This window comes from Nerophis ophidion, linkage group LG02 (genome assembly GCF_033978795.1).
Source record: "Nerophis ophidion isolate RoL-2023_Sa linkage group LG02, RoL_Noph_v1.0, whole genome shotgun sequence".
NCBI classification, from domain to species: Eukaryota; Metazoa; Chordata; class Actinopteri; order Syngnathiformes; family Syngnathidae; genus Nerophis; species Nerophis ophidion.
In genome coordinates, this window is record NC_084612.1 from 23,122,481 (window position 1) to 23,145,967 (window position 23,487).

The 23,487-nt window shown below is 41.2% G+C and overlaps 1 protein-coding gene across 1 annotated transcript; it reads right to left on the reverse strand.

Moving 5' to 3' along the window:
- Window positions 1–8,824: 8,824 nt before the first annotated feature.
- On the reverse strand, window positions 8,825–18,541 carry LOC133538156 (M-protein, striated muscle-like). Its single transcript, XM_061879514.1, has 12 exons — window positions 18,401–18,541; window positions 18,126–18,213; window positions 17,267–17,305; window positions 16,827–16,932; window positions 16,088–16,154; window positions 15,677–15,773; window positions 12,350–12,386; window positions 12,232–12,254; window positions 12,061–12,116; window positions 11,905–11,994; window positions 9,452–9,577; window positions 8,825–9,341 (listed from the first exon to the last, which is right to left on the reverse strand). The coding sequence occupies exons 2-12, from the start codon at window positions 18,151–18,153 to the stop codon at window positions 9,129–9,131; spliced, it is 882 nt and encodes a 293-aa protein (XP_061735498.1). The 5' UTR covers window positions 18,154–18,213; window positions 18,401–18,541; the 3' UTR covers window positions 8,825–9,128.
- Between the last annotated feature and the right edge of the window lie 4,946 nt (window positions 18,542–23,487).

Genomic DNA, 23,487 nt, shown 5'->3' on the forward strand with positions numbered 1-23,487 from the left:
AAATTATAGCTTACCGCTACACTGCAACGACACGACAGGAGCAACAATACAATACAGAAGCGACATGCAATACATGACAATAATACAGCACTGACTGTGGGAACAAAGCAGGTACAAATAGGAGTGGGCTGATTGACACGAGGTGTGGCCAGGTGACAGGAAACACTACACACACAGAGGAAAAAAAGAAAAATACAGAGGGAAAAACCAAAACATAGACAAACTGTCAGGGGCAAGCCTGACACCCTGAGCTTGTTTCTCTGCAACAAAACGGTCCCAACTGGGGGTAATGGGTGACAAAGACACCTTAAGAGTTTTGTTTATGTCCAGTCTGCTTTGTTGTTTTGTTTTGGTGGTTGTCACTGCAGAAAATCCCGCTTTAAACAGATAGGATGTTGGACATGGCAACAGGGTTTTCAGTGCTGTGGCGGCGATCTCGGGGTATTCTGCAATGACTTTAATCCGGAACACCAGTTGTTGTCTCAAACACACTTTTAAGGCTGCCGTCATTTGCGATCTCCAGCAGTTGATCTTCTTCTTGCACAGACATGCTGGATTCACCTTTTTTTTTTTTTAATGGGTCGCTGACCCATTCCTTGGTAGTTAGTGGGTCCTTTGAAGTTGGGACGTAGCACTCAAACTCTTTTAAAAGCACCAGCTTGGTGAATGAAGGCGCAGGCTCAGTCTCAAACAAAATACCTGCTAATGTTTGAGAGCCGGTCGCCGCATATTATGCAGAGCGGGCTTGGTGCGTGGGAATCACCTGTTGTAATAAATCCAATACTCCTGGTATTGTCTGTTAAAAGCTTTCTTTTTGTTGGAAGTCATAGGCTGTTCTTCTCTCTCTTCACTGTGCCTTTTCCCCTTCACAAAAAACGTTCTAAAGATGACTGTTTGTTTACTCAGTTTGTTATCTGGGTTAAATGTTGGCGCTCAAGTGACCAAGACATAACCGAGAGAATCCGGTCATTTTCAAAAATAAAAGACTTTTCAAAATAAAAGATTGTTCGGGCTCAGATAATAAATAAAACGGAAATAACTAATTATTTCTTGTGCGGCCCGGTACCAATTAATCCACCAGCCGGGGTTTGGGGACCACTGCCATACAGGATGGATCAACCCTACTTTACATTGAAGCTTTAGCGGTTAGCTTCTTGAGTTGTCCTGCTTGTGTGATGATCTGTCACTTCATTTCTGTTAGTTTTCCTTGTTTTTGTATTTACTTCCTATCAGTGCTTTTATTTTGGTTCCCACTTCCTGCTTTTTTTGCTGAGCACTGTTTGTTCACACACCTGCTGTTGATTGGCAGCTGGTCCACACCTGCAGCCAATCAACATGTCTCCTATGTATGCTTTGTCTCGAGCACTCCTCAGTGCTCGAAGATTACTTTATGTTGGAACTGTTTCATGCAAGACTGCTTTCCCCTCTGTTGATGATAATTAAAATCATTTTACCTGCTCATTGTCCTCCTGGTTCTTTCATCTTGGGGTCACAAAAACGGCAGCCATGCGAGTTCCTAACGGCTTGGATTGTGTGTATGTGTAGCATACTTAGCCATTCCTTAACCTTTGGTCCTCCAGTGATAATGTGACATTGAGTACATTTAGTTATTTCCGCTGAAGCGGTAAGGATTAGTATTTCAGAAGTTGCTTCGCACTTTGGATTGAGTAGACCAGTGGTTCTTAACCTTTTTTCAGTGATGTACACCCTGTAAACATTTTTTTAATTTGAGTACCCCCTAATCAGAGCAAAGCATTTTTGGTTGAAAAAAGAGATAAAGAAGTAAAATACAGCACTATGTCATCAGTTTCTGATTTATTAAATTGTATGACAGTGCAAAATTTTGCTCATTGTAGTGGTCTTTCTTGAACTATTTGGAAAAAAATATATAAAGATAACTAAAAACTTGTTGAAAAATAAACAAGTGATTCAATTATAAATAAAAATTTCTACACATGGAAGTAATCATCAACTTAAAGCGCCCTCTTTGAGGATTGTAATAGAGATCCATCTGGATTCATTATCTTAATTCTTAAAATGTCTTTAAAAAAAAAAGAAATCTTTAACATCAATATATTTGGAACATGTTCACAAAAAATCTAGCTGTCAACACTGAATATTGCATTGTTGCATTTCTTTTCACAGTTTATGAACTTACATTCATATTTTGTTGAAGTATTATTCAATAAATATATTTATAAAGGATTTTTTAATTGTTGCTATTTTTAGAATATTTTTAAAAAATTTCACATACCCCTTGGCATACCTTCAAGTATCCACAGGGGTACGCGTACCCCCATTTGAGAACCACTGGACTACACGCTCATTGTTGTTTGCGCTCTAATTCGAACCGGTGTTCTGGCAAAACACACACCCTCCTGGGATTTATGCAATTCCTGCATGAGTGTAACAAAGACTATGGAAATGTAATTGTGGCTCCCTGACCGTTGATCCATGTTGAAGGAGTCTTTCACTTGAAAACAATCTTTAGCCATGTAAACAATCATCATCATCACCTCTGATAATTATCAGTAACTAGTAGGGGTGTGGGAAAACATCGATTCAAATTTGAATCGTGATTCTCATGTTCATTTGCATTTAAAAAAAAAATGTTTTTTTTTAATCACTCCAACAAAACAATACACATTAATACCATAACAATGCAATCCAATTTCAAAACCAAACCTGACCCAGTAACACTCAGAACTGCAATAAACAGAACAATTGAGAGAAGACACAAACACGACACAGAACAAACAAAAAGTAGTGAAACAAAATTGGATATTATCAACAACAGTATAAATATTAGTTATAATTTCAGCATAGCAGTGATTAAAAATCCCTCATTGACATTATCATTAGACATTTATAAAAATAAGATGAGGTGGCGACTTGTCCGGGGGTGTACACCGCCTTCTGCCCGATTGTAGCGCCCCCTGCGACCCCAAAGGGAATAAGCGGTAGAAATGGATGGATGGATGGATTTATAAAAATTAAAAAAAAGAACAATAGTGTCACAATGGCTTACACTTGCATTGCATCTCATAAGCTTGACAACACACTGTGTCCAATATTTTCACAAAGATTAAATAAGTCATATTTTTGGTTCGTTTAATAGTTAAAACAAATTTACATTATTGTAATCAATCAGTTAATAAAACAGTGTCCTTTACAATTATAAAAGCTTTTTACAAAAATCTTCTACTCTGCTTGCATGTCAGCAGACTGGGGTAGATCCTGCTGAAATCCTATGTATTGAATCAATAGAGAATCCTTTTAAATAGGGAAAAAACGTTTTTGAATCGAGAATCGTGTTGAATTGAAAAAAAAAAATCGATTTTGAATCGAATTGTGACCCCAAGAATCGATATTGAATCGAATCATGGGACATCAATGCCCTAGTAACTAATAAATTCACCAATATGAAATACAAATCCACAACAAATTGTGATATTATGTGCAACATGAATATACCGTATTTTTCGGACTATAAGTCGCAGTTTTTTTCATAGTTTGGCCGGGGGTGCGACATATACTCCGGAGCGACTTATATCTGAAATTAATAACACATTACCATAGAATATCAAACAATATTATTTATCTCATTAGCGGAAGAGACGAAGAACATGTCAGCAATCGTCATATACACGTCGACCAATAAGAATTCGGCGGGGGAGGGTCATGGCAGAAGTGCATTGTGGGTCATGGAATGCTAACTGCTATTTGCTATATGCTACTGCCTGGATCGTTTCATCGTTGGCGGTAACTTATAAAAACTGAGAAGGGCTGAACAAAAATGGCACCGAAGAGGAAATCATGTACTGCAGATTACAAGCTGGACGTAGTGAAATATGCAACAGAAAACGACAAGAGAAAGCGGCGCATACCTTTGGATTTGGCAGAGTTGTTTAGAAGCGACATCGAAGAAGAAGATTTCATCGGATTTATCGATTAGGAGTGACAGATTGTTTGGTAAACGTATAGCATGTTCTATATGTTATAGTTATTTGAATGAATCTTACCATAATATGTTACGTTAACATACCAGGCACCTTCTCAGTTGGTTACTTTTGCGTCATATAACGTACACTTATTCAGCCTGTTATTCACTATTCTTTATTTAATTTAAATTGCCTTTCAAATGTCTATTCTTGGTGTTGGATTTTATCAAATACATTTCCCCAAAAAATGCAACTTATACTCCAGTGCGATGAATATATGTTTTTTTCCTTCTTTATTATGCATTTTTGGCCGGTGCGACGTATACTCCGTGTCCAGAGCGACATATGCTCCGAAAAATCCGGTACTTTGAAAAGCAAAAGTACTTATAGTGCTTACAAAGCGCAGCTCAAGCATAAATTGATAAATGAGACCTCATTATACATACATAATCCTACATGCAGAAGTTGTGTGTTGATTGAGCAAAATTAAGTTAAAGCGTTACAACGTGCTTGTTGTGATGCGATATTGATGAAGGCACTTTGCTGTGAGAGTGATTGCTGGATAATGAGGAAGCGCTTTGCAGCTAGAGAAACCTTTGTGCCATTTTGAATATGGTGTTGGAACTCAGATGTTTGCGTCTTAATGTCGGAATGAAGATTAAAAAGAGCATCTGCGTGCCTCTGTCAGGGCGTGAACTTTATTTACCTCCTTTTATTTACCGACAGCTACCCAGCAAGAGGTTGCCTACAGCCACAGTTGTTAATGTAGTGTGTTTTTCGGACCACAGGGCACACCGTATTAAAAGGCGCACTGCCGATGAGCATTTCTATTAAGGTCTATTTTCACACAAAAGGCGCACCGGATTATAGGGCGCATTAAAGGGGTCTATTAGGATTTTGTTCTAAATTCAAAACACTATCTTGTGGTCTCCATAACATGTAATGGTGGTTCTTTGGTGAAAATGTTGCATAGATTATTTTTTACAGACCCTTTAAAAGTAACTTTCTGAGCGTCTCTTCAGACTACTCCGTTTGGTGGGCGGTCTTACCTAAGTGCCTCCACTTCGACAGCGTCTTCTCCCCGTCAATTTTGTTGTAGCCGTGTAGCGTGCAAGGACGGGAGTGGAAGAAGTCTCAAAAGATGGAGCTGACTGTTTTAATGACATTCAGACTTAACTCAAATCAATAACGGAGCAGCTTCTCCTCATCCGTGGCTCAATAATGCAACATCAACGCCAGTAATGTATCCCGTGAAAAAACGTCCGATCGGAACTCTCTATACCAAAGGTTTCGTGGGTAAATTCTGTAAACCCATTACAGTTTTTAGCTCTTTGATAGCTAGTCTACTGACAGATATAAGTAAGAACTTTACACTACTTTTTATTAGAAAAGGCAACAGCGGAAGATTAATGCCACATAAGAAGGTAGAGAAAAAGAAGAAACTTATGACTACGGTGTCGCCTCAAACTACAATGGCGGATGCGGTCTCATTTTCAGGACTTATGCAGATCCCAAATACAGATCGGCAGGTACCAGAAGGTAAGAAATGTTGGTTTTGTATAATATTGTGAGACAAAACGCCAGGTAATATGTCTGCTTATAGGTGCCGTTTTGCGGTCCTTTCACACGCACCATAATAATACTAATATGCCAACAAGCCATCAAGCGATAGCTTACCGAAGTTGTACTAAAAACATTTTGACAGATTTTTGAGCGCCAAGTGTAATGTTCTATATTCTCAATAGAACATTTAAAGTTTTGGTGTTGTTTACTGGCGTCATTTTGCAGTTTACACGTATCTCCCATGTGTGACTGACATCTACTGGTCACACTTATCATTACACCATGTACCAAATAAAATTACTTCAAGGTCGGTAAGCACAACCAGAATCATGCCGTACATTAGGCAATGAAAAATTAAAGGATTTTAAGTGTGCCTTATAGTCTGAAAAATACGGTAAATGTTTTTTGACCTGATTAGGGTTGTAGACCACGCAACCATTACCAAAGACACACGGCACCGGACACTGGATAATAGCATTTATAGTTGCATGAATGTATCTAAATACTGGTCGATACATCACAGCAAATAATAGCAACCTTGGGATAACATGCAAATATATACAAGTATTATAAAAGTATAAGATATGTATGCGTTCTTGTAGCATGGAGACAGCAGAAGAATTTCATTGGTTGTTTACTGTAATCATAAGTGTGATACTGGTTCACCATGTGACACCGACAAGTTAATGTTTTTTGTCCATATTCTTTTTTCTTTTGAATTTTCTTACAAAAAAGTGCAATATTGTAATTCTAATGTGTTTTAGCTAATAAAAGCAAGATCATTATTGATTGCATTTAAATATGCTATGCCTTTTGTTCTCAAACTGTGGTACGTGTACTACTAGTGGTACGTGGGCTTCATCTAGTGGTACGCCAAAGACTCATTTGATTAAAGTACAGTGTTAATTTCCTCTATTAAAACACATTGTTACTGTTCAAACTGTGTGTAATGTTACAGTGGCCCACAATATTGAATAATGTATTTTTCGGACAATAATTCACAGTTTTTTTCATACTTTGGTGCGACATATACTCCGGAGCGACTTATGTGTGAAATTATTATCACATTACCGTAAAATATCAAATAATATTATTTATCTAATTCGTGGAAGAGACGAAGAAAATGTTCGCAATCGTCACACACACGTCCACCAATAAGAATTTGGCGGGGGAGAGTCATGTCAGAAGTGCATTGTGGGTCATGGAATGCTAACTGCTATATGCTATATGCTATTGCCGTAGCTATTAAAATGGATCATTTCATCGTTGGCGGTAACTTATAAAGACTGAGAAGGGCTGAACAAAAATGGCACCGAAAAGGAAATCATGTACTGCAGATTACAAGCTGGATATAGTGAAATATGCAACAGAAAACAACAAGAGGAAGCACCGCATACCTTTGGACTTGGCAGAGTTGTTTAGAAGCGACATCGAGGAAAAAGTTTTCATCGGATTTATCGATTAGGAGTGACAGATTGTTTGTTAAACGTATAGCATGTTCTATATGTTATAGTTATTTGAATGACTCTTACCATAATATGTTACGTTAACATACCAGGCACCTTCTCAGTTGGTTATTTATGCGTCATATAATGTACACTTATTCAGTCTGTTGTTCTTTTTTCTTTATTTATTTTAAATTGCCTTTCAAATATCTATTCTTGGTGTTAAGTTTTATAAAAATACATTCCCCCCAAAAATGCGACTTATACTCCAGTGCAACGTATATATGTTTTTTTTCCTTCTTTATTGTGCATTTTCGGCCGGTGCGACGTATACTCCGGAGCGATTTATAATCCGAAAAATACGGTATATATGTTAAATAAAACATTTGCCATGTTTTTGCAAGAATATTTAGGCCTATTACACTACTGTATTTTAATTTTGAAGTGGTACTTGGAGAACTAAGTTTTTTCTGAGGAAGTACTTGGTGAAAGAAATTGGACAACCACTGTCTTATGCCATTCCATGCAACTATAGCACAACAATAATGCTGTTCTGACGCAATATCTCTCACCTCTCTTACCCCTTCAGATTGAGAGCACTTAAGATGTTGTTTTTAAATTGTAACTGTTTTTATTTATGTGTATGACATGTATTTTTTATTTAACGGTATCTTTTGCTGCCTCTTGGCCTGGACTCCCTTGAAAAAGAGGTTGTTTTATGTCAATGGAACTCTCCTGGTCAAATAAAGTTTGAATAAAAATTAAATGATGAGGTAGCAACCACCCGCGACCTTGATAGGGACAAGCGGTAGAAAATGGACAGACAGAAATAAAAAGTAACTGAGCATCATTGTTTTGTCAAAGCAGAAAAGATTGGATGGCTTTCATTAGATGTACCTAATGAAGTGTTCAGTAGATAATTATTTGTGTGCTCCATTCGCACATATTTTCTCCAGTGTGTCTTCTTTTATGATGATGCAAAAGGTCAATATGGCATTGCGGGGATGTGTTTGCTGTTGATAACTGCATGGCTTGAAGAGAATGTCTATTTCTTCATGTGTGTTGACATATTCAGAGAGAACATTAGAGCAAGGACATGACTATGTGAGAAAGTATGAACGCTCACATTGACATACTGGAAAAAAAAGTTATGGAATTACATCTTGTAATGTATAAATTATGATTGGTTGTATAAAACATGTGTTGTGACTGAGAGAGGGCCAAGGCATTGATCATTTCCACAGCAGGCCCTCCCTATGGACAACGTGGACCATCCTCTCTCCCCTTGGCTAAGTCTTCAAAGCAGTGTGAGAGGGAAATTAAGATATGCAAAGCATCTCAAATCATTTGTATATGTATTCATATATATATACATATTTTTTTTTTACCCTTTGGTAGATTGTACAAGGGCTTCACGGTGGCAGAGGGGTTAGTGCGTCTGCCTCACAATACGAAGTTCCTGCAGTCCTGGGTTCAAATCCAGGCTCGGGATCTTTCTGTGTGGAGTTTGCATGTTCTCCCCGTGAATGCGTGGGTTCCCTCCGGGTACTCCGGCTTCCTCCCACTTCCAAAGACATGCACCTGGGGATAGGTTGATTGGCAACACTAAATTGGCCCTAGTGTGTGAATGTGAGTGTGAATGTTGTCTGTCTATCTGTGTTGGCCCTGCGATGAGGTGGCGACTTGTCCAGGGTGTACCCTGCCTTCCGCCCGATTGTAGCTGAGATAGGCGCCAGCGCCCCCCGCGACCCCGAAAGGGAATAAGCGGTAGAAAATGGATGGATGGATAGATTGTACAATATGAGAATACATTGCTTTGACTATTACAAAACTTGTGACAGTGCTGCTTGCAGTGTTAATTTAAACACATTAAAATTGGTTTTCAAGTTTCACTTTTATTCCGCTTCATGCTAATCAAATCACACACATTTGCGATTTGAATAATTACTATATTTTGTTTCCCCAAATTCAAACATCCCACGCTGGCAACTATTTTTTTTCTAATGTTCTCTTATTCGTCTGCTTTTGTAATACATTTATAAGAATTTTTCAATTACCATGAATTTCCCAACACTCTAAATTAATGTCACAGAATTTGCTCAATTTGATTTTAAAGACATTAATACAAGTGCACAAAAAATGAGCACCAGTTTGTTGTTATGGTTTCTTTCTTAACCTTTTACAATTTCCTCCGAGTTGGGGTGGGACTCTTCACACCTCTTCCTGGGGCTGCCCTGGGAGGGGTGGGGCTATGAGCGGGGCGGGCGGGGGTTGGGGCTGGCGGGGTCTTGGTTTCAGGGAGCTCAATGGGCAGTTTGGGTGGGATTATTGTTTTTGTCGTCACAGTCGGTTTTGCCTCTGGGATTTTGTCACCTTGACGATACACGCTCACCTGAAATACGAGAGTCCGTTATTTACGAGTACAATCAGAAAAGATTTGTACCACAAAGTTATTTTATCATTATTCTTCATAAAAAATATGGGTTTAGTGCTAAAACTTACCACAACATCCACAGACTCCCCTCCAAATTTGTTCTGGATAATCATTGAGAATTTTCCAGAATCCTCCATGGTCACACCTTTGATTGTAAGACTGGCAAACTTTCCCTGGTCCAGAGAGATCACGTACTGGAACATGAAAAGAAAGTTTTAATGGTGGCTCTTTATTCTGAATCAAATATATACAATACATTAAGAAGTGTTATACTGTATACAAATGTTTAATGGCATTAGTGCAAAGTAAAGATTTTGTTAACAATCAATATACCGTATACGTATTGATTAACCATTATTGTCTGTGGTCAAATGAGCCACTGCTAAAAAAGTATGCTAATATACATTACTGTTATGTAACTGATACTTTGTACATTATTCACCCAAGGAAATGTAGTTACTAGAGAGTCCCGATTGGATGGTTTTTCACAGGACACATTTCCAGTGTTGTTGTTTCCGAATGAGGAGACGCTGCTCCATTACTGATATAAGTAAAGTCTGAATGTCATTAAAACAGTGGGCTCCATCTTTTGACCCTTCTTCCACTCCTGTCCTTGCACGCTACACCGATACAACAAAGAGGACGGGGAGAAGAGGCTGCCGAAGGTAAATAAGACCGCCCACAAAACGGCGCATCCAGAAGCGACTGAAAGAAAGCGTTCGAAGATGATCTGTAAAAAATAATCTATGCAACGATTTGACCAAAGAACCACAATTACATGTTAAGTAGAACACAAGGAAGTGTTTTCCATTTACAAAAAAATAATAATAATATGACTCCTTAAATGCGCTCTATAATCCTTATGTATGAACACAGATCAAAAATACACCATTCATCAGGGGTGCGTTTTACAATCCGATGAACACTACGTGCCGGAAAATACGGTATTTTATACAATAATACTGTGTGTCTGTCCTATGTACTGTATGAAGTACATACATGTGTATTTGTGTTTCTTTTGTCAGCTTTAAAAGCCTTGGTGGTGGTGGTGGGAGCTGTGTTCCGGTGAGGCACCCTGAGGTTTGGCAAACACATCACCAAGGACAAGGAAGTTCTTGTTTTAGACACACATTGTTACCAGGTGCGGGAATAAATAAAGACGAGAGCCAACTTTCAATACGTATTCCTTGCTGAACACCTCCTGTGCCATTTTTCTGACTTAAACACTTCAAAGCATCCGGGCTCCACGGCAATGCTAATGATGTAATAGCAGGAACCCCCCTCTGACTGACTAGGGAAACGCTGTCACATTTGTAGATGCAGGCTAGAAAGTAAGCCATTAAAGTATGGAAAGAGAGGGATTATTTTTACAGTGGGGCAAAAAAGTATTTAGTCAGCCACCGATTGTGCAAGTTCTCCCACTTAAAATGATGACAGAGGTCTGCATTTTCATCATAGGTACACTTCAACTGTGAGAGACAGAATGTGAAAAAAAATCCAGGAATTCACATTGTAGGAATTTTAAAGAATGTATTTATAAATTATCGTGGAAAATAATTATTTGGTCAACCATTCAAAGCTCTCACTGATGGAAGGAGTTTTGGCTCAAAATCTCACGATACATGGCCCCATTCATTCTTTCCTTAACACGGATCAATCGTCCTGCCCCCTTAGCAGAAAAACAGCCCCAAAGCATGATATTTACACCCCCATGCTTCACAGTAGGTATGGTGTTCTTGGGATGCAACTCAGTATTCTTCTTCTTACAAACACGACGAGTTGAGTTTATACCAAAAAGTTCTATTTTGGTTTTATCTGACCACATGACATTCTCCCAATCCTCTGCTGTATCCATTTTGGTATAAACTCAACTCGTCCTTGTTTTGAGGAAGAAGAATACCGAGTTGCATCCCAGGAACACCAAACCTACTGTGAAGCATGGGGGTGGTATCATCATTTTTCGGGGCTGTTTTTCTGCTAAGGGGACAGGACGATTGATCCGTGTTAAGGAAAGAATGAATGGGGCCATGTATCGTGAGATTTTCAGCCAAAACCTCCTTCCATCAGTGAAAGCTTTGAATGGTTGACCAAATACTTATTTTCTACCATAATTTACAAATACATTCCTTAAAATTCCTACAATGTGAATTCCTGGATTTTTTTGTCACATTCTGTCTCTCACAGTTAAAGTGTGCTTATGATGAAAATGCAGACCTCTGTCATCATTTTAAGTGGGAGAACTTGCACAATCGGTGGCTGACTAAATACTTTTTTGCCCCACTATATTTGTCTGGTTGTATTGACTTCAGCACCTTAAGTGTGGATACCCAAGATATGGTTTTAAAGGATGCACAGATGGATGCATGTCTAGATAGAACAAAACGACCACACTGTGTGTCGTGCTGCATGTCCAGTAAGCAACAACAAAGTGTTTTAATTATTAAGGAGATCTGAAACAAGGGCATATAAAGGTGCTGGTTTTATTCCAGAGAGATGTGTGTATTTCTTTATATTGTTTTACCTGATCGTCCCGCTCAACCTCCACTCCGTTCTTTAGCCAAGTGACCTGAGGTTTGGGGTCCCCGCACACTGTGCACGTTAAGCTCAGAGTCTACAAGAGACACACACATGTTCACACTGCACAACAACAACCTATCACAACCACTCAGGTGTTTACCTTCTTTTCCATAATGGTGACGACGTCAGGCAGCCCACCAATCACCTTACCACGGTCTGCAGAAAATCATCGACAATTCCAAAAAGTTCATATTTTTCAGTGTAATGCACAATATAGGTATTGTGTACATTAAACTGTAATAGTAGTAAGAGCAGAATATAGGACACTCACGCTTCTCAGCATAAGCCTCCGCCCTAACAAATAAAGGAAATGTATTTTAGTCCAGATAACAACGTCATAGATGTTTAAACTATGCTGATATGGATCTAATTTGAAAACATCGACTTACTTGAGTTTCAGGAACTCAGCGTATGCTTTGTCATAAACTGTAAAAAAAAACAAAAAAAACATAACTTAACTTCAAAGAAATTCAACAATTGCTTCTGTTGCAGACTCTTTGAAAAAAGGTTTCATCAATAGAAATTCAAATGTTTTTGGTGAGAGTTTCAGACTTTCCCAAATTAATTTGTCATTAATTACATGAATTAAACACAATAACAATTTATTAAAGAATGATTGATTTTGCTTTAACGTTTGAACTAAGTTGGTGTGTAGAGAAAAATAGAAGTAGATGTATTAATCCCTTTGGATAGTTGGCTTTCTGAATGTTAGCCATCATATTTGAGTGGTGAAAGGGAGGTTAGCACTGTTAGGCCTGGGGAATAAATTGATTTCATCGATAAATTTAATTTAGCAAGAACATGGCAAATGTTAACACGAAAGATAGCAGAACGTTTGCTCCACAGAAAAACATTGTGCTATCTGTGGCTTAGATTTATGACAACAAGCATGCAACAAGTGTTTAAAAAAGGCAGCAACACACAAACTTATTCCAGCACATGAAAAAGAGGCAACCAGCCAAGTGGAAACATACAAGTTGTTACAATGCGAATAAGACTGTGACAACACAAGCATAAACAAACCTCTGCTTAGAAGCAACTTACTGTTGTTAAATAATTTAAACAAAGTTTAATAAAAAAGAGCACATGAGAACCATTACAAAATAGCACAATTATATGTAACGCCCATACAATGGAAACATCTGTGTTAATCCACTAAAAGTATAGAGCCATCTCAATGTTGGACTTTATTATTTTCATAAGATGTACAATGTTATAATTTTGTTTAATGCATAATTTTATTCGGGACGAAAGATTAAAGTTTGCACTTTATTGACCTCAATATTGGAGTTTATTCAATAGTGTGCAATGTGAAATGCTACCTAGTATTTTATACAAGACAGATGTTTTGCCTCATAGAGCAGGTTTCTTATTTATTAAAAAAATGTATTTATACAAAGGCGCAATTTCAATATAAGCTAATGGTAACAACTTTATAAAAATCATTCATGCTATTTATCCAAGTAAGTTTATGTCATTGATTGTCTCCATTCAAACTACTAGTTTGTGATCAAATAAAAGCATAACTTCTTTGGAAATATGTTTGTATCATTTTTATTAGTTTCTTTAAAAGTAGGTAAAAAAATCATCGTAAATCCAATTTTTGGTGGAAAAAAATGGAGATTGTAATTTTCGGTCATATCGAAATATACTGTATCTCAATGGGCAACCGATTTAATCGGCATTTTAATGTCTCCAGGGAGAGCAATGGAATACCCGGCATCCAAAGTATTTCCCTGATATGCCCTTATATGTACCTCGATGGACTTTGCATGGCAGTGGGGTCGTTATCCCTAAGCTAGTTGTATGCCTCACAACAATCATTCCTCCTTCTTCAGAGCTAATTGCTGCTTTTTTTGGCAGCACTTCTCGATACTGCTTTGGTAGATGTAGCAACAAACCCCCGGCATTCCACTTCTGCTTGAAAGATGATTGCCTTCCAGCATTTCTCAGATTATTCTGCAACTAAGTCAGAAAATGTGTTGTTCTTCCTCTCAAAAGCTTCTCCAACCTCACCTTCTTATGGCGCTGTCCAACTCTCTGTGACTGGGTCCTGAATTTTCTCACAAACCGGCCCCAGTCAGTCAGAATCGGCAACCAGACATCAGCCACAAAGGTTCTAAGCATAGGGACCCCCCAAGGCTGTGTGCTGATCCCCCTACTGTACACCCTTTTCACACAAGACTGTGTTGCCTCCCGGAGCAACACTAGTATCATCAAGTTTGCAGATGACACTACGGTCGTCGGACTGATCACCGGGGGAGCTGAGGCGGAGTACAGAAGGGAGGTACTGAACTGGTGGCCTGGTGTCAGGATAATAATCTCTCCTTGAACACATACAAGACCAGGGAGATGATTATTGACCCACGGAGAAGTAGTGCACAGTACACACCTTTGTACATAAGGGGGACAAACGTGGACAGGGTGAAAACCTTTAAATTCCTCGGGACCCACATCAGGGAGGACCTCACCTGGGATCACAACACCCATCAAACAATAAAGAAAGCCCAGCAGTGACTGTACTTCCTAAGAAGGCTGAGAAAATTTGGTATGCCACCCAAAATCCTCAGCAACTTCTATGGAAGTACGGTTGAGAGTGTCCTTACCATCTCAATTACGGTCTGGTATGGAAACTGTACTGCTAAGGACAGGAAGGCACTCCAGCGAGTGATTAAAACTGCTCAGTACATATCAGGAGCAGCCTTCCCCTCACCACAGGACATGTACTCTACCAGGGCCACCAAGAGAGCACACAACATCATAAAGGACGGTACACACCCCCAGCACAGTTTCTTCAGCCTCTTACTATCAGGCAGACGATACAGGAGCCTGAAATCCAGGACTACGAGACTGACAAACAGTTTCTACCCACAGGCCATCCGGCCTGTGAATGCTAACTTGCGAATGCTAGCCCCCACCCCCCGTCTTTACTTTTGTCTTTTTGAACAAAAGACAGCTACTTTGACCACCCCCGAACTGTAGAACCATCACTTTAGACACCTTTCACCTTTGATCACTAAAGACACTTTAACTGCTGCTGTGACCCAAGGTCACCTCCATATTTATACTGTTGACTGTCAATCAGAATGTGCAATAATGTTATGTTACTTACTGTGCCTTGTATATACTTTTTTATTTTCATTTTTATTTTTTAGCTAAGTATCATGCGACTTGTTGAAGGGTGGACTAGCAAAGTAAGATTTTCATTGTACGGCAAACTGTCTGTTTAACTGTGTGTATAACAATAAACAATCTTGAATCTTGAATCTTGAATCTGTCGGGTCCATGACACAATCCAGCTTTGCTGTTAGAAACCACAGAATTATGCCTGGCCAGAGTGTCGTCACTATCTTAGAGGAAAACCCTAGCATTTTTTCCAGGTCTACTTCCAACCTTGAGCAGCCTGTAGAACGCTTGGTTGCTTTTGTTTGGTGCTCTTGATGATGGCTTGCTGTGTGAAGTGGACCTTGTTTGATAACAATAATAATGGTAACAAATAGTTGACAGTGCCTTTCTGGACACCCAAAGCCCTTTACGCTGATAACCCTTTATTCATTCTGGTAATGGTAAGCTACATCTGTCGCCACAGCTACCCAGGGGTACACTGACGGTAAAGAGGCTGCCAGTTTGCGCCAACCCCTACCACCAAGCATTCATTCACTTTTATACAGCACTGAAGACTAATGATGATGAAAATGATAAACAAGAGGACTGACCATCACCACTAAGATCCAGTGTGCGCTTGTGTGAGTCTTCAGGGTCGGTTATCACGATGGAGTACTTCCCTTTGTCCTTGTCGGTTGGTTCAACCACCTAAGCATCAATAAGTCCATTAAGCCACATCATTTCATCAGTGTCCGTCTGTTTCATAATACCTGTATGACTAGGACTCATGTTTTATTCATTCTGCAGGTAATTATGATGATGACACTTTATGGTACAAGATTAAAAAAAAAATAGAAGATGGTGTTTCAATAATTTATTTTAATGAAGTCTAAAAGGTATGAGGTGGAGTTTATTTGTTTCATTCACCTAGAGGTCATCTGACTCTAACCTTTGCACATGCACTCCCATGCAAATCACCCACGGTAGAATGCACCTAAATGTAGAGAAGAAGAAGCTAATACCTCCATTGTTGCCATAGCAGGGGTTCCTCCTATTACAATCTTGTCACTGGGGGAGAGTTTTTTCTCACTGTGGAGACACAAGCAAAAGGGAGGGATGTTAGGGTTGTGCGAGTCTGTACGTAATTATTGTTTATATGTGAGTGTGTGCAGTCTACTTCAGACGTAATGGAAAACCATGTTTACATGCCAGCCTAATGTTACGCTTAGGGATAGCAATTTCTCCCTCTCTTGCGATCTGTCACTCTCTCGTGTGCACTCACAGAAGGCGTGAGCAGAGGTTACAAATCTCATCTCCGTAATTTGTGTTCTCTGAATAATTAAATAACCTGAAAAGCCTCCACTAACCCGTGTCACCCTTCTGCCTTCTTTCCTCTTTATTCTTTCCATCCGCTCCCTGCCTGCTCTTGTACACCATTTCCACCCGTGTCCACATTTCACATTCTCTAGGGCCCCGTGGAGTGCTTTTAAGTGCACAAATGTCGTCGCTTCTTCATAGAAAATGACAGGGGGTGATTTTAGTCACAAAACATGCCAATTTTACTGCAATAACAGGGATAATGAAAGTGTTTGCAACGGCCCTCCCAAAGTGTATTGTTTTTGCCTCGACTTCAGAGAAAAAACAAACAACTCGTGTTTTGTTATCTGCAGCTCTACTTTCATTATTCCTGCCATGGCAGTAGCAGTGATTGCAGTCGTGGGTTTGAAGCAGTGAGAGGCGCGCACTGAAACAATGCCTTACCCGTAGTACCAAGTGATGTTCATCTCTGAGGTATAATACTTCATGGCACATTGCAGCTGAATGCCAGTGGCCGTGCAGTGGATCACCAACTCCTGTGCAGTTGCTCCTGGGGAGGGATGGAGGTGAGGGAGGGTTGTAGGGGTCATTTTTGAAAATCACACAGCCACATTTGCACTGGTGAGAGCCACTTTGCACTTTCCCCCAACATAAAGGGAAGTGCAATTCAATTCCAGCCTACATTCATGAAGAGACTAAAATAGAATTATCATTTTTGAGAAAGTATTCTGGATGAAGCATTCTTCTTTCTCTTCCTTTACATTTCTGCTTTAAATAAGGGTAATTATTGAACTCGAAGGTAACAATTTGTAGCTGTTGTGGGGTCAAAAAAGGTACAAACTATAACACAACTTTTTATGTGTGTAGAAAGGCAAGACACCTACCAGCCAGTCGGGTGATCTGGTTTATGGTCTCTTCAAATACTAGAAAAATAAGACACACAAATGAAGAGGGTGTAAAGTCACAAAGCTGCCGTCTGGCTGCTGCTTAAAAGGATGAAAACAATTAAACTTAATGTGTTGATTTGCAATTGAGAATCATGTGCCATGTGGTTGATTGGCTATTAGGAAGTCAATTATGCTGTTATTCATGTTATATGGTATCTTGAACCATAGCGATAGATGAACTGCAGACATTAGTAAATACAATTTAATCATTTAAATACAGCAGCACACAGGGGTCAGGAATGTACACCCACTGGACACTTCATTAGGTTCGCTCACACAAAGCAATACAAATTAATCTGAAATGTGGGCTCTTGTGTAGCTGAATTAAGTAATTATTACAAGGACTAATCACAACGCTGCAGTTCTGTATCTAAAACTGTCAATCAAAAAAGAGTGTGTTTGATGATAGATTATGTGTTGTGTACCTAAGTGTACCTAATGAAATGGCTGGTGACATTACAGAATTAGTCCTTAACCATGATTTTAACCCTAAACTTACATGAGAAAAAATAGACAACCATATCATATTTTCTGAGAAATGCTTCCAGGCCTGTGGGTGAACAAGCTGTCACATCTTGCTATTTTTATACAGCAGTTAAAGGTTACAGGATCTGAAATTGGATGGGGATTTATAGTGAACGGCATAGCCACAGATGCAGTGTTCCTACCTAAAATATGCTCTGTTCTTCACCCTTTTTTGATGAGTTAGCTCCATATTAGTGCATACATTTATTGTGTGAGTTGATCTTCATTTTGCCCTTATTAATAAGTGCAGTGAATAATTCAGTTTGTTTACCTTTTCCAGAAATGTCAATTTGGCTCATGTCCTTTCCTCTATCATCACTGATTGTGGCTTTGTAAATTCCTGTTGTTTTCAGAGAAAACTGGACAACACATATAGGAAATGATTATTTGGCTTACATTTTTTGACACATTAACTAATTGTCAAATGTTGCAAAAATGACATTTTAGATGTTTTTGCACACTGAGATAACTTCTATTTTCATATATGTCTGTAGCATTGTAGACCTACCCACTTATGAATAGACAACTGTACAAAAATGTACTCACCAGTTTAATGGGCAGTTTACAGACTCCCGATACCAAGTCAGGCTTTACATCAGGGATTATTTCTTCGTTTTCTCTAAACCAATGGAACTCAGATTCTTTCTTCAAGTTAGCAACCTAAAATGAAAAACACAATAGCAACACACAACATTTAGAGTACTGCATGGCAAAAAAAAAACAGCAGACTGCGTAAATAATTCATGGTTAACTAATTTGCAACCATTAGATCAATGAAAACTCAAAATGATCAGCAGGAGACCAATTCAGGTTTTGTGCATGACGATAACCAAATGTGTTGGAGGTGTTGAAACATTTATCTAACTACTGTGCAATTACAAACTAGTGGAGAATTGAGTGAGCTTTCCCCAGCTGGTGAAATTAGTGCATTATTATTTCTGCATCCAAGCTTCTTCAGTGCTTTTGGAATCAGTGTTGTGTTATATCATGACCACCAAAAATGTAAGTGCTGCATTTAGTTTGTTTGGTTATAGCTCCTCTCTGAGCTGCCACCATATCGTGGTAGAGGAGTTTGCGTGTCCCAATGATCGTAGGAGCTATGTTGTCCGGGGACTTTATGCCCCCTGGTAGGGTCTCCCAAGGCAAACAGGTCCTAGGTGAGGGATCAGACAAAGAGCAGCTCGAAGACCTTAATGAAGAAGACAAATCATGGACCCAGATTTCCCTTGCCCGGACGCGGGTCACCGGGGCCCCCCTCTGGAGCCAAGCCTGGAGGTGGGGCACGATGGCGAGCGCCTGGTGGCCAGGCCTGTTCCCATGGGTCCGGGCCGGGCACAGCCTGAAGAGACAACGTCGGTCACCCCTCCAATGGGCTCACCACCCATAGGAGGGGCCATAGAGGTCGGGTGTGCGATGTGAGCTGGGCGGCAGCCGAAGGCAGGGCACTTGGGGGTCCGATCCCCGGCTACAGAAGCTAGCTCTTGGGACGTGGAATGTCACCTCCCTGGGGGGGAAGGAGCCTGAACTAGTGCGCGAAGTGGAGAAGTTTCGGCTGGATATAGTCGGATTCACTTCGACGCACAGCAAGGTTTCTGGAACCACTTCTCTCGAGAGGGGCTGGACTCTCTTCCACTCTGGCGTTGCCGGCACTGAGGAGAGGCGACGGGCTGGGGTGGCAATTCTTGTTGCCCCCCGGCTCAAAGCCTGCACGTTGGAGTTCAACCCAGTGGACGAAAGGGTAGCTTCCCTCCGCCTTCGGGTGGGGGGATGGGTCCTGACTGTTGTTTGTGCTTACGCACCAAAAAGCAGTTCAGAGTACCCACCCTTTTTGGGTACACTCAAGGGAGTACTGGAAAGTGCTCCCCCGGGTGATTCCCTTGTCCTACTGGGGGACTTCAACGCTCATGTTGGCAACGACAGTGAAACCTGGAGAGGCGTGATTGGTAAGAATGGCCGCCCGGATCTGAACCCGAGTGGTGTTTTGTTATTAGACTTTTGTGCTCGTCACAGTTTGTCCATAACAAAACACCATGTTCAAACATAAGGGTGTCAATATGTGCACTTGGCACCAGGACACCCTAGGCCGCAGTTCCATGATCGACTTTGTAGTTGGGTCATCGGATTTGCGGCCTCATGTTTTGGACACTCAGGTGAAGAGAGGGGCGGAGCTTTCTACCGACCACCACCTGGTGGTGAGTCTGCTGTGATGGCGGGGAAGGATGCCGGACAGACCTGGCAGGCCCAAACGCATTGTGAGGGTCTGCTAGGAACGTCTGGCAGAGTCTCCTGTAAGAGAAAGTTTCAATTCCCACGTCCGGAAGAACTTTGAACATGTCATGAGGGAGGTGCTGGACATTGAGTCCAAGTGGACCATGTTCCGCATCTCTATTGTCGAGGCGGCTGATCGGAGGTGTGGCCGCAAGGTAGTTGGTACCTGTCGGGACAGTAATCCTAAAACCCGTTGGTGGACACCAGTGGTGAGGGATGCCGTCAAGCTTAAGAAGGAGTCCTATTGGGTTCTTTTGGCTCATAGGACTCCGGAGGCAGTGAACAGGTACCGACAGGCCAAGCGGTGTGCAGCTTCAGCGGTCGCGGAGGCAAAAACTCGGACATGGGAGGAGTTCGGGGAAGACATGGAAAACGACTTCTGGACAACTTCGAAGCGATTCTGGACCACCATCCGCCACCTCAGGAAGGGGAAGCAGTGCACTATCAACACCGTGTATGGTGCGGATGGTGTTCTGCTGACCTCAACTGCGGATGTTATGGATAGGTGGAAGGAATACTTTGAAGACCTCCTCAATCCCACCAACACGTCTTCCTATGAGGAAGCAGTGCCTGGGAAATCTGCGGTGGGTTCTCCTATTTCCGGGGCTGAGGTTGCTGAGGTAGTTTAAAAGCTCCTCGGTGGCAAGGCCCCAGCGATGGATGAAATCTGCCCAGAGTTCCTTAAGACTCTGGATGCTGTGGGGCTGTCTTGTTTGACAAGACTCTGCAGCATCGCGTGGGCATCGGGTGCGGTACCTCTGGATTGGCAGACCGGGGTGGTGGTCCCTCTCTTTAAAAAGGGGGACCGGAGGGTGTGTTCCAACTATCGTGAGATCACACTCCTCAGCCTTCCCGGTAAGATTTATTCAGGTGTACTGGACAGGAGGCTACGCTGGATAGTCGAACCTCGGATTCAGGAGGAACAGTGTGGTTTTTGTCCTGGTCGTGGAACTATGGACCAGCTCTATACTCTCGGCAGGGTTCTTAAGGGTGCATGGGAGTTTGCCTAACCGGTCTACATGTGCTTTGTGGACTTGGAGAAGGAATTCGACCGTGTCTCTCAGGAAGTCCTTTGGGGAGTGCTCAGAGAATATGGGGTATCGGACTGTCTTATTGTGGCGGTCCGCTCCCTGTACGATCAGTGCCAGAGCTTGGTCCGCATTGCCGGCAGTAAGTCGAACACATTTCCAGTGAGGGTTGGACTCCGCCAAGGCTGTCCTTTGTCACAGAATCTGTTCATAACTTTTATGGACAGAATTTGTAGGCGCAGTCAAGGCGTTGAGGGGTTCCTGTTTGGTGGCCGTGGGATTAGGTCTCTACTTTTTGCAGATGATGTGGTCCTGATGGGTTCATCTGGCCGGTATCTTCAGCTCTCACTGGATCGGTTCGCAGCCGAGTGTGAGGCGACCGAAATGAGAATCAGCACCTCCAAGTCTGAGTCCATGGTTCTCACCCGGATAAGGGTGGAATGCCATCTCCGGGTTGGAGAGGAGACCCTGACACAAGTGGAGGAGTTCAAGTACCTAGGAGTCTTGTTCACGAGTGAGGGAAGAGTGGATCGTGAGATCGACAGGCGGATCAATGCGGCGTCTTCAGTAATGCTGATGTTGGAACGATCCGTTGTGGTGAAGAAGGAGCTGAGCCGGAAGGCAAAGCTCTCAATTTACCGGTTGATCTATGTTCCCATCCTCACCTATGGTCATGAGCTTTGGGTCATGACCGAAAGGATAAGATCAAGGGTACAAGCGTCCGAAATGAGTTTCTCCCGCTGGGTGGCGGGCTCTCCCTTAGAGAGAGGGTGAGAAGCTCTGCCATCCGGGAGGAGCTCAAGGTAAAGCCGCTGCTCCTCCACATCGAGAGGAGCCATATGAGGTGGTTCGAGCATCTGGTCAGGATGCCACCCGAATGCCTCCCTAGGGAGGTGTTTAGGCCACGGCCAACCGGTAGGAGGCCACGGGGAAGACCCAGGACACGTTGGGAAGACTATGTCTCCCGGCTGCCCTGGGAATGCCTCAAGATCCTCCGGGAAGAGCTGGACGAAGTGGCTGGGGAGAGGGAAGTCTGGGATTCCTTGCTTAGGCTGCTGCCCCCGCGACCCGACCTCAAATAAGCGGAAGAAGATGGATGGATGGATGGTTATAGCTGGTTTGAATGGGAATATGCTCAGCGCACTAGTATGTTCTGTGTTGTCAATTCACAAAGAAGGAAGTTAGGCATCAAATAGGCTTATCAATCAGAGGTCTGAATCTAACAGTCTGTACTGCCTCCTTCAATCTACCTCTCTAAAGCACTTTTGATGGTGTCTACTTCATCTTTCTTTGGAGCAATTCAAAGCTAAAAGTGTTATACCTCCATTCCAAATGTTTTGTGGGTACATTTAAATGTCAAAAGTAAATCTTGCTCTAATGCATTAATGTAGGCAACCTCAGGTTGTATAACTCATTGCTAAGTGTGTTTAGGTTCAGTGCATGTGGGTGTTCGTTAAGAGTCACTTTGGGCAGTTACTTTCACACTGCCAAAGGGATGACAAAGGCTGCCCTGTCACCCTAAAGTTATAACCTGCAGTTAGTCATCCTAAATAATGTAGTCCTCCTTAACTAATCACACACGATAACCACTTTATTATTAGCAGGATGACATCTGATTGTAAAGTATGCTTTCCCATCAGTTGATTCTCATTTGCAAATATTTATTTCAATCTACAGTGGTACCGCAACTTAAGAGTACTAAGAGGGTTTTGAGAAAAGAGCTGTCTCTTTTCTAATTGCTATGCATTGGGTTGCAAGCAAAAATTTGAGTTACAAGCAGCCCTGGCATTGGTTGACGTAGCAAATGCCACAGTGAACCCCATAAGGTCTAACTAAAACATCATGTCTTACTCGCTGGCACGCGCTTATACTCAAAGATCGACATAACTTTGTTTTTCTAACCTTGGTAAGGAAGAAAGCGAATGTAAAGGAGAAGTGGATGGTATTCATTCAATTTAAAAAAAAAATCTTAAATAACAGAACAAAGTGTGTAGTGAACTTGGCAAATCAATTTGAGCTTATCACTTCTAGTCTGCACCATACTGAAGCAGAGTGAGTAACGCCAGTCAAGAACATTGAAATAATATCTAGACGACCAGAAAATATGGAAAAGCCACCAATGCTGTGTTTGACGAAGAAGCAGCGTGAAGAAAATAGTGTTGATGTCCATTCTCCAAGGCATTTAGACATTTATAAAAATAAAAAAAAAGAACACTAGTGACACAGTGGCTTACACTTGCATCGCGTCTCATAAGCTTGACAACACACAGTGTCCAATATTTTCACAAAGATAAAATAAGTCATATTTTTGGTTTGTTTAATAGTCAAAACAAATTT

Bases quoted from the DNA above. Each gene is read 5' to 3' on its own strand.
- LOC133538156 (XM_061879514.1), bottom strand. From the start codon at position 18,153: ATGAGCCAAATTGACATTTCTGGAAAAG. The intron at 12,255-12,349 runs GTAAGTCGATGT...TTTATTTGTTAG, and splicing joins GCTGAGTTCCTGAAACTCAA to GGCGGAGGCTTATGCTGAGA. The intron at 9,342-9,451 runs GTAAGTTTTAGC...CTCGTATTTCAG, and splicing joins GGGAGTCTGTGGATGTTGTG to GTGAGCGTGTATCGTCAAGG.